Source organism: Alosa sapidissima, chromosome 24 (genome assembly GCF_018492685.1).
Source record: "Alosa sapidissima isolate fAloSap1 chromosome 24, fAloSap1.pri, whole genome shotgun sequence".
Taxonomy (NCBI): Eukaryota; Metazoa; Chordata; class Actinopteri; order Clupeiformes; family Clupeidae; genus Alosa; species Alosa sapidissima.
This window is the reverse complement of record NC_055980.1, coordinates 10858538-10870936: the sequence shown is the minus strand read 5'-3', so window position 1 is coordinate 10870936 and position 12399 is coordinate 10858538. Positions and strand designations below refer to the sequence as shown.

Genomic DNA, 12399 nt, shown 5'->3' with positions numbered 1-12399 from the left:
GGCTGTAAGGGTTCAAAGAGCTCAAAAACAGGAATGGGACATCACCTGTGACATTTTGTTAAACGAACACCACCAAAAACGTGTTGCAAATACTTCTTCCGTTTCCTTTTTCTGACAGTTGTTTACCAAGCCAAGATGTTTTTTTCAAGCTTCCAGCCTCCCTTTGGACATCCTTCGCGAATTTAGCGGGAACGTGGATCAGAGTCTGTGAGTCTGTGAGGGGGGACACTGAGCCACTGAGCCCTTATGTCCTCATCCAAAGGTTTAAAAGCTGTTGCCTCATGTGCCCTGGAGCCCTTGTTTACTCCTGGAGGCTTTATCTTTCTATTGTTGACCTTGTGTCAAATACAAAGGGAGCAGCCAGATCAGTTGCCTTTTACCTGAGTATTTACTGAGAAGGGAATTTCCTCAGTATTCAGTTGAGGGTTTACACTTCCTGCTTGCCTCTGTCTGAGCTTGCTCTCCTACTCTCTCAAACACACAGACTCTCACACACACACACACACACACAAATGCACGCACAGACACACACACACACACACACACACTTACACACACTTACACACACACACACACACACACACACACACACACACACACACACACACACACGCACACACACACACAAACAAACACACACACACACGCTCACACACACCCACACGCACAACACACACACACACACACACACACACACTTCACTTCCAAGTTTCCAAGTAGCTGCATTGGCATGATCATACTATACATGCGCAGTGTCACCAAAGCAGACTATTCCAATAAAAGTGTTATACTAAGGATCCTGATAATATAATACCCGCGCTGCTTTCATGACTTTATATGATCCCATTTGGTCTGTATTGAGTCAACTACTTCTGTGAGATTCATTTGAGACTACTGAAGTACATAGTTTTACAGTACATCATTTCATAACTGGGTCTCACACAAGAGAGTTTGGGTCAACAAAGAGAAGCATTATTTCATGATGATAGAGACATAACCATAAATGCTCAGCTGAAGATATATTATAAACATTTAGGGAGTAGTGTGTGTCTCTTTAAAAGCAGAAGAAAAAAAAGAAGAAAGCTATTTGTCTGAAGATGTTTCCCCACAAAAGAGGACAAAATACACATCAATCTAAATAAAGGTTTGGTTTCAAACAGCTATTTAGCTATCTAGGGCATTTCGGTGGCAGTTTGGCACTTGCTAGTGTCCAGTGTGGTTTCGATTTGAGAAGCCCTATTCCCGTCCGACACTCAAAATACGCCCAGAACACCAGCTGTGGTTCATGCACTTAGTGGGGAACACCAGGCACCGTGTCAGTGCATCCTCGGTCCCATTTCAAAGCCACTGCTTCAGCTCGCAAATGCTCTCAAAATGCATCGGAAAAAAAATGACAAACAACGAGATGCTGTGAATCAAGTGGGTTGTTGAAGTCACTGCATCTCAAATATGACCTGGACCCTTTCTTGATCGCTCCTATGACCATGCAGGCATCAGCAATGTCAAATGTCTGAGCTATAGTAAATTTGAAAAATGATGGGGAATCTGATCTGCAATGCAAAGTCCTTTGTAGTAACGCTTGTCTGGGAACATACTAGTCTGTGGTGTAAAATTGCATGGAAGGGAAAACAGAGGTAGGTGGTGGTGGATATGTAAATTTGAAGCATGCAGTGCAGGTAAAGAAAAAATTGAGGTATCCTGCCAGGAAACTTCTATGGCCAAGAGGACTACAGAGTCCTGAGTGTGTGTTTTTGTTTTCTGTCTTCTCTCAGAGACAGGAAGCTAAAACAATTCAGTACTGACAAACACTCGGGAGTTGCATCCAACTTGCATCAGATGTTGATTTTGGCAAAAACACGGCCCAGCATGGTCACACAGGACAACCTGGAAGACCTGCACAGGGACCAAGGTCCGCCCACCGGCCAGTCTGCCTCTAGCAAACAGTAAAGCAGTGACAAAGGAAGAGCTTCTCTGAGGTCTGATGTGCTGAGACACTGATCATTTCGCAATAAAAACATGACAGCTTTTTTTTCTTTAAAAAAGCACTATGATTCCTGGATCTCTTCATTCTTGCAAACCAGTGGTTTCTTTTTTTTTTTTTTTAAAGCACTATGATTCCTGGATCTCTTCATTCTTGCAGAGCAGTAGCAAAGCATACTAGCTGTCAAAGTCAAAAGAAGAGGACGCTTAGCAGACTCGACTCAAGTACAAACAATGTAGAGTGCTACGAAGTAAACACGAATTAGGCAATATGGTGCAATTCAACACAATTGTTGACAGTAAAATAAAGAAGGCCAATATTACTGTATCAGGCTCTTATACCACAAAACAAACATTGCTATGGCTCTTGTCAACAGCTGGTAGCCACATGGAAGTTAATGGGCCAGACTAGTCCTCAGATAATGAGGGAGTACAAAGTTCTAGATGTTTTTTCCCTGGCCAAAACCAGAGCAGTTCGACCACCAAGACCACCGCAACAGTGATTTTTTAATTCACTTTCAAACCACTGAGGCCTACCAGGCATTTTTGTCAAAAGGGAACAGTTGAGCATTCCATGGTATCATTGTTTTATTAGTGACTCGTAAAAAAGATTAAGACGTCCATTAGGAGTGTGTTTTATCTGTCTACAGCCATCAACACTAAACCACCATCCTGAATTGCTGAAAAAAAAACTAAATTTCCCACAATCTCCATTTACCCAAAGGGCTAGTAACTATGTCTACTTTTTGGCATTGCACTGTAGTGAAGTGTAACAAGCAAAACAAAAACAAAGCTTCTTCCGAAAAGATAACAGACGATAACTACTGACTAAACACATCAGCTGTAAGCAACAGTTTATCTGCTGCTGACTTGTCAAACAACGAATTCCACTACAGCAACATCAAGAGTCCAAGAAATGCAGATGTTAGCAAAAACACACACACTGTGCTCACTGGTTTCAGAGAGTGATTAACCTTTGACTAGACAGAACCACAGAGGTGAGTAAAAATCCCATGTTTAACAAACGCAATGCAAACACAAGCCATGCATCATTATTTTCACCATTCAACTAGCGGCACTGTTTGTTTCCACAAAATTCCACGAAAACTATAATGTGCAATGTATATGGACCGTGTGAAAAAGATAGCAGAGCTTTTAGTGCTGCTGTAAAACATTCATGAAGGACCTTGAGAGAAAAAATGTGAACTGACAAGCTATATACCTGGACAGGGTCATGGCCATAGAATGGCACAAGGAGTGGCATGAACAATCTGTATCTGAATGGTCAAGCGCCTTAGGAGAGAGTGGTCATTTGTCTCTGTTTGAGTGCACATTGAGTGTATATGTATGTGGCCACAGCTGTAAGTGTGTGTGTGTATGTGTGTGTGTGTGTGTGTGTGTGTGTGTGTGTGTGTGTGTGTGTGTGTGTAATGAGAGTGGACTGCAGTGCAGAGCTGAGACACTCCTCAGCCCTCAGGCAGCGGAGTGGGCCAACCCTCCTGACTTCCTGTCCATCATCTGTCTACTGAAACAATCGTGAATGTTACACACACACACACACACACACACACACACACACACACACACACACACTCTCTCTGCTCTCCACCCCCTCATTTACTGTACATACTTGAGAGTTGATATTTTTCTCCCTAGTTTGCAGTTCCCCTTCCTCTCTCTCTCTTTCTTTCTTCTCTCTCTCTCTGTCAAGTCTTTCCCCTCTGCAGTGGGCCAACTCTCCTTTCCCCAGCAGAGTACTGTTCTACCTTGAGTAGGTTCAGAGGGTGAGTGAGAGGCATGAAAGACACAGGGGGTGAGAACGTATGTATAATCACATGCGTGTGTGTGTGTGTGTGTGTGTGTGTGTGTGTATTGTATGTGTGTGTCTACAGCATGTGAACATGTTTGTGTGTGTGTGTGTGTGTGTGTGTGTGTGTGTACAGTATATGAGCATGTTTTTTATGTGTGTCTGTGTGTGTGTGTGCGTGTATGCATGTATGTCTATGTGTGCAGGTCTGCGTGAGTTCTCTCCCATAGACTTTCCTTTTCATAGACTTCTTCATGTCCACACAAGTTCCACCTCTTCACTGGCCTTTGTCTCGGTCATCTCACTCTCCTCTCTCCCTCCCTGTCGCTCAGGCGGGCAGTGAGCCTGGGCCTCCGCCTGTGTGGGGGGGGGGTTCACACGGTGCAGGAGGTGGGCGTGCGTGCATGCGGGAGGGAGCCGGTAGCTCCGGGTCAGCTCCCTACGAGTCGGGCCCCGGCAGTAAAAGCACCGGGGTCCAGGCTCTCTGTGAAGCACCTCCAGCCGCCCTGGTCCACCGGTGGGGGAGCAAAACAGGAACAGATGCTGGTCCACAGAGCTGCCTCCAACAATAACTACCTCTCCCTCCTTCCCTCCTCCTCGGCCACTTCAGTTTGCTTTTTTCTTCTCTTTCTTTTTTCTCTCTCTCTCTCTCTTCTCTCTTGGTCACATGGACCTTTTAAAGACGGCGGCTGATCTTTGGACTGTTTGAGTTGAAGACCCCGTAAAAAAGTCTATTCCTTTAAGGCTTGCGGTGCCACGGGCCATGGAAAGGACTTCGGAAAGTCTAAAAGGGACTTTCACACTCACAAAAAAAGGATGTCCGTTAAGCCCTGGATTTTATCTCCGGTTTATGTTTGTTGTTCCTTGTTTGGATTTTTTTCCCCTTGCAGCCTTTTTTACATATTTATTTCATTTGGCCTTTTTTGGGATTTGCTGGCTTTTTTTTGCTCTCTTGCTCCACTTGTTTTAGATCAGGGCTCGTCCTTGTTATGCTCTCTGGTCTTGGCGTCACGGCGATGGTGTGTCGGTTCTCTGATTGACATTTGCAGCCCAGATGATAATTATGAGTAATGCTGCTGGCGAATCAGAGATGGCTTTTGGATGCCGTGTTTGTTTTAAAAGGGGAATTGAGGTCATCGTTCTGTGTGTGTGTGTGTGTGTGTGTGTGTGTGTGTGTGTGTGCTTGTGCATGTGTTTGTGTGTGTGCATGTGTTTGTGTGTGTGTGTGTGTGAGTGAGAGAGAGAGACAGACAGAGAGACAGACAGAGAGAGGAAGAAGACACAACCAGTCAAACAAAGCACTGTTCCAGGGAAATCAAACAAGTGATGGCTCACTTAAAGGATGATGCTAATGTCTTGCTGCCCTCCCTTCATATATCAAAACGACTCTACCAAGCTTTTTAGCCTGTTAACTCATAACCTACCCAACCCGACTCCAGTCACTGTGTCAGTGTCATTTTTCTCAGAATAGCAGTTTAAAAAAAATGATAGCTTTTTCTCTAACAGCTTAATGAGCTCTCCTTATGACCTTTCCTCGTAATTGTCTGACTGTCGTGAGCCCTGATTGGGAGGTCATTTGCAGGACAAGTACATTTGCAGCACAAGTCTGTGGCCAAATCTCCAGCGTCTGATTGGCTCGCCTCACTCTGAGACTAGCATGACCTCATCAACATGAAATTGGCTGATGACACAACTGATGCAGAGGACTTCAGTCTCCCCCAATGTAACATACGTTTCTTTTGGCTGGTCCAAATCTCCAAACAAACGTTTGAAATTAAGGGGGAAATGTAAATGGCGAAGGGGAGAAAGTGTCCCTGACGGCAGTATAACATTAATCCATGCTGGGCCAGTTCCATTTTGGCCGCTAAGTCAAAGCATCAGTGGAACATGTGACATGGACAGGGAAACTCTGCAATGACTCCAACAATAACCCTCCTGACTTACCTTCTCATGCAGAAGAGAAAGACAGAGAGGTAACATGGAGTACAGAAGGGACACTGACAAACAGAACTATAAGGAACCATCTCACTTTAGAACATTTAGAACTTCACTTACTTTACAAATGAAACCACATGGTTTTGTGTGAAATGAAAACTCCATGGGAAAGATAGATTTGCATAAGCTGATATCAAATATCTATTGTTTATGCTTTAAGAGAGTTAATCCTCTCAAGTGCTTGTGAACTAATAGTGCACACCCCTACTAGAAATTTCCCCTTCTCTCATTTCCTGGTTAAAAAAACCTAACCTTTGCTGGTTAATCAAACACTTTTATTAAAAAAAAGGTGAAGCACTTCACCTGAGCCAGAATGGGTGGAGAGAAAGGCAAATCAAGGAGACTGACCTCAGTGCTGACGCACTCACACAGGCGCGCGCCTTGTTTTTGATTCCCACGCGACCGCATACTTCAGCCCACTTATGTTCCACCGCAGACCCCCCGATTACAGCGCCACGATGCAATCGTCCCCTCGAAACAACCACTTTGCCCTTTCAACAAGTCCGCAGTGGCTCAAGATAAGGCGTGATCTTACTGAGCCAGTCCTCCCATCCCCTTTCAAAATCACACTCTCTCCCTCAGTTGGGTCAGATCCCCCACACTGATAGCATTAGCGCTAGCCACCACTACGACGCACTGGCGGGCACCATTATGCACCCTGATAAGGCCTTTTAAGACACACACACACACACACACACACACACACACACACACACACACACACACACACACAGGCCTACTCAAACACACACATACTCATACACACACACACAGTGTAAACTGACGTGTTGCTTCAGGCAGTACACTTACACCCACAGAGAGTTATGGGGAGCTGCAGATCATATCAGATAATCATACTGTAGCACCCACTCAACAAGCAAACATGAACGCCATGGTGCAGCCTTGTCAAATTTTGGGCAATGCGGTTTTTTGGGAGATGATCAGAGAGAATATATTTTGTATCTCTCCTCTCTCTCTCTCCCTCCCCTCTCCTCCCTCTCTCCTCTCCTCCCTCTCTTCTCTCCTCCCTTTCTCCTGCTCCCACTCTCCCAGGGATGCTCTGTGGACAGGCTGTATACTAATGAGAGCTGGGTCCCACTTGACTGGCTTTAGATGTGGATGTAATGAGGGCAGCGGGCTTTTGAGCGAGAGGGTTTACGGCAGATCGAGAGAGATGGATACTCTCCTCCCTCCCTTCCTCTCCTTTCCCTTCTCTCTCTCTCTCTCTCTCTGGCTCTGTCTCTATCTCTCTCTACCTCCTTGGTGAAACAGAGAGAGGGAGAGCCAGAGAAACTGCTGATCCTCCCATTCCTGAGCGCTGTCTTTGGAGCGCCTCTCCCCTCCTCGTGCGCTCTGTGTCTTTATTGAGATGCAGCGGGCGTCGGAGAGTCTCACACCCTTCTCTTTTTTCCTCTGCCCTCTCTTACTGTTCTTCTTCTTCTTCTCCCCCCCCAAAGCTCTCTTATTCTTTCTTTCCTCTCCCCTCCCCTCTTTCCTTTTCTCTCTCTACTCCCTCCCTCTCTCTTACTTTAAGAGATCTGAACAGGAGTCAAAGTGGCACCATCAGCAGCGGCGGGCCGCAGCGGCAGAAGAGTTGGCGTGGGCCTAGAGTGACCCTGAGGGTGGGGTCAGGAAACTCAGTGGTATCAGGGCCTGGGCCTCTCCGGAGTGAGATCTGGTTCCCCAGAAAGAAAAAAAAGAAAAAACCTCCCTCCTTTGAAGCGCGGAGAAAAATGGGGGAGGAGAAGAGGGCCGGAAGAGGAGGAAATCGGCGGGATAAGAAAAGAAACAGCTCACTGAGGATGGATTTCGATTCCACCTCTCCCCACCCCCCACCCTCCACCTCCACCGACCAACCCCCCTCCTTTTCCCCCCCTCAAAAGACGTGGGACGATGTGCTGCAGGGACACACCTGGGCTACAGTAATGTAGCATGGATTTGCTTCTGTAAGCACATAGATGACACAGGAGAGCTATCCGTCAGCTGTGTCTGTCTCGCTCTTGGCTTTCGGCCTTAGTGAAGCTTGTTTGGCTTTCTTTTATGGGTCTTCAAAGGCGTCTTTCCTTCTCTTTAGCAATGAATCCTAACTCCTAACAGGAGTACTACTAATGTGATTCCATTAAAAGATATTTTCACAAGTTATACTTCACTTCAAGAGGGTGCATTCTTCAACAGGCAAGCTGAAAGCCCTTTGTAGATACCTCTGTACATGACATTTATCATCTGTCTCATTTCACTGATATGTCAAAGAAACAAATCATCGTCATCACAAACACTGACATTAATAATTAGGCTATCTATCAACAACACTGTCAGGAATACAGGGAGTGTCAATATGGTGGGCTGCCCTTTGGCAAACAAACGGCAAACCACAAAGCCTGTGGAAAACATGCCACCCCTACTCACTGTTTATCAGGGGACGAATGAGACACTTCTCTCCGATGTGGCACCCTATTGCCAGCCTTCTCTCTCCCTCGCTCCATCTCTCTCTCCCTGTCTGTTACACTCCCTCACTCTGTTATCTCACAAAAACAAAAACTCACATGTCCCCACCCCCCTTCTCTCTCCAGAGAGGCCGTTTTTACTCAGCAGTCTCTGACCACAACACAATTTGAACACAAAGCTGAACACGGGTGATTGCTATTCTACAAGGGACATTCTTATATCAAAACCACAGCGCTCTACAAGCACTGTTATAGACCTACGAAGAAAAAAAACAATTAGTCTTTGATAATGCGTGTAGAATATTTTGGAGGGATAAAATAGAAAACACACAGTCCTCTTCATTTGAACTTGTAAAACCTACTCAGCTATGTAATGGATATCTTGATAGACACATTTGGAGATACAGTATGCATTCTAATGGTCTTGTGTGAGTTTACAAGTCAGTGATAGCAGTGATAGAAGATTTAGAAGTATTTTAAAATATCTCCTAGTGTTGGTCTTCACATTGTTTTCCATTGTTTTCGTCAGCATCACTTTTGAGGAGTTTTCTCAACCGTAATTCATCAGACCACCCTGAACTTCATATGAAAACTGGCCTCATAATCTTGAACATGATGAAAGTTGAGGGAGGTTTCCGGATCTTAGTTAATGGATAACAGTATGAAAATGACCAAATGACTTACTGTACCTGCCAAAGAGTTTTTGCTAAATTAGTTTAACGTCATAGGGTGACTTGTTGCACAGGATGTTCAGAGCATCTTCATGTGTTCTGAATTACAAACCAGTTATGATTTAGGTAGGGGCACAGGATAAGACGTATCAGGTCATGGGAAGCACTGGGGTAATGGATAAACTATTTTGTTTCCTCAGTTTGCAGGCTTGTGAGTGGATGAATGATGACAGACCTCCATTTTTGTGCAGAAGCAGAGAAACAGTTGTGCATTGTTTTCGCTTCAGTCAAGAAAGGAACAAGATGTAAGAACCAAGAGTTTCATATGTGCCAGCCTTCTCTTTTTTTGTCAGACTGAGGCTTTGTTCTTCCCAAGTACCTACCTACTTTCAATTACTGACAAACCGCCTCATACCTTTAACTGCAGTCAAGCAGAAGTAAGCATGCCTAGCTCTCAGTTACTTTCACTTGACATATGTTCATCCACCTGTGGAGTCTTGATGGACACCTATAACTTGTGTGAACAGCCAGACACAGATTTATCTCACGTCACAATACTGCATGAGCCCATCTGGATAAATAGTAGAACGTGATCATCTTTGGACCAATATGATCATGTCGTCATCATACTACCTGACACGGTGGGGGGACATTCCCCACATCCATCACTGGTAATAATAGCATGGCGTATGGACTACTTGATGTTACATGGACGCATTCCACCCGGAGGCTGACGACCTCAACATCCTGCCTCCCCTCCTACAACCCACTGTCAAAGGCTTATCGCACCTCCCCATGCTAAGCCATCAGTTTGCGAAACAATATTAAGGTCTCACATTCCGCAGAATAAAAAGCTAGCCGCAGGCATCCAAGGAATCTTTCAATGGAACAATTGCTCCAACTGGGAACATCCCCAGCAAGCGCTCTCTTATAAACGTCTATTTGTTTAGCATTAGCCAGACAAGAGGGGATTCAAAACGTGGAATCGGAAAATGTACAGATGACAAATACACACACTCGTCCCCGCGGGGAGAAAGATGAAGAGTTGAACTCGGGGCTGTAAATATTTACGGTGACTTCTCCACAGGGGCCACGTGAATTTCATTTTATCTGATTGCGTTCTTGTGGACACACATCCTCCTACTAGGCCTGTTGCCAGACAGAGAAAATCATCAGTGTCTCTGAACCAATAAATTGGGAGAGAGCGATCTGACAAGGAACAGGAGTGAACTAGACATTAACGTAGCTATTTTTATTCCCTGTGTTCATTGCTGTCAGGCTATAAGTAAACTGTCCTTCATTAATAAGGTAGAAATTATTAAATTGCCATTTCCAATCAGGTCGTGTCATAAATCAATACTCATCGCCAAAAAAGTAAACTGGTGGCCAGAACTTAACTAGAGTCTGCGACTGTGGGAGTGATTATAGGCAACACGCCAAAACTAGGCTACAGCAGATTTTGAGAGTAGCCTACTTGACAATTCATTGCAAGCCCCAACGCCCACCTGCAGCTAGTTTATATCCAACACACCCTACTTTCAACACCTATAATTCATCCTGACGAGAACAGCAGCCTCGTGCTATTTCGTGAGGAGTACAGTACACTTCTGTTGTCAGTATTAAACCAGTGGACAGGCATAAAAAGCGAGAGGACAGACTCCTAATGCATTGCCAAGGAAGGGTGTGTGAAGCACTAGTCGAGTGCGCAGGCTACTGAAGTTACTCAGACGAAATAACCTCAGACATCATTGCTCGGTCAATGAAATATTTATGTCCCACTGCTGGGCAATATGATGAATGGATTTTTTTTGGTTTTCAAAACCTGTCACGTATCTCTGCAGTAAGTGGGGTGCTAAGAGGATGAACATGAGAGCCAATGTTTCACAGCAGGGTATAATGCAAAAAGAAGTGAAACACAATAAAGCAGAATTAGCTTATGTAACAATTATTCACTCACAAAACTTTTAAATCAGAAACCAAAAATGAAGCTGTCTCCCTTCCTCTTTCATGTTTGCTGTTTCATGTAATGTATAAGTTATGGCTCTATCATACCTTTATGCTTCTCCATTGTCAAATCACTATGTTCCTGTTTATTGTCTTCTTTTCTCCCCGCGAGCTTTTGCTACAAAGATCCTTAAATAGTTTCAAGGCAATCCGAAGTCGCTCTCTGACAATTGGTCAGTGTAGCGGCACTTCGAACGCTCCCACTGCGCTGTCCAGCTGTCCCTTCCAGCCTCTGTCTCCGCACTCTCGAATCAACTCCTCCACAGAAGCGCACTCCAGTCGACGAATTTGCCGCGCCTCCTGAGGTAAACGTCACGCTGGACCAGTTCTACATGCTGTCCTAGTTGTGTCTGTCTGTCAGTGTGTCAACCAAATTGTTTTCACTATATTGTGTTGCGATCTTTACGCGTAAAATATTAACACGTAAACTGTTTTCTCATAAGGCAAACATTCCTACAAGTTATTCCACTGAAAGAGTAGAATTGAAAAATACACTTTCACTCAAAGATAAAGTTAACCACAGCTTTGGAGAACCACCGTTGTTAATGATTCTGAATCCATTAATATGCAGCTTTCTGCATCACATTGTATCTTAGTCACTCTCTAATCGCAGATATTCGTGGAGCGGGGAGGAAGTCGGAGAGGGTATTATTATATGAATAACAAAAACAATCCAATCTGTTTCTTTTGCGCGGATGATTGTTTGGATTATGCGGAGAAAAGCGCACATTCCCAGAAAGCAAGCCCCGGCGCTCTGTGCCAGAAAGGGGTGAATTTCCCAACTTCAAACTGATCACGGAGCCCATGGGAGCGTCCTGACCTGGGGAAGGAACGGCAGGAATGTGGCGGAGCACGTACATTGAGGGGAGCACTGGAACTATTAACCAAAAGAGCTGGAGGCTCAGTTGTAAACACAAAGCAATGAAATGTATCTCCAACAGCAATCTGCCTCTTTCGCCATATTTTGCCTATTTAGACACTTACAGAAACACATTAACATGTATGGAGAGAGAAAGGGGGGGGGGGGGGAGAGTGTTCTTCAGTTCGTTCTGATTGAAGAAATGGAATAAGGAACTGGATAATACTACACATCAGCACGTGAAGCAACTTAGACATGGCAACATGTTTTTTTTCCAGAATGACGAGCCATGATGTCATGACGGCAGTGAGGGATGGAATGCCCGCTGTAATTACAGGTAGGCCACCACAGCTGGGAGGCGGGGTGGGAGTGTGGATAGCTAGAGAAGATAATGATTAACTCATCACAGCCTGACAAGCTGCACTGCAAAGCCTTCCTGTGTCATGAATAGCCTTGTTGTTGTCTGGACCTGTGTGTGTGTGTGTGTGTGTATGTGTGTATGTGAGAAAGCGAAAAAGAGAGAGTGAAAAACCACCAGATCCCTCCACATCCGTGCATGTCATGGACGCTTTTCCTCCTCTACACTGCTAGCCTCTCAGAAAACCCAATATATGACGACTCTGAGAACCAACCACTGAA

At 44.9% G+C, this 12399-nt stretch overlaps 1 protein-coding gene across 1 annotated transcript in view; it reads right to left on the bottom strand.

Annotated features, from left to right (window-relative positions):
* afap1l2 (actin filament associated protein 1-like 2) overlaps nt 1-11202 on the bottom strand; it is a 49684-nt gene extending 38482 nt beyond the window's left edge. The window contains exon 1 of the mRNA XM_042082931.1: nt 10950-11202. Coding sequence (XP_041938865.1) covers nt 10950-10965 — 16 coding nt within the window. The 5' untranslated portion in view covers nt 10966-11202. The remainder of the gene's footprint in view (nt 1-10949) is intronic.
* Nucleotides 11203-12399: the final 1197 nt, after the last annotated feature.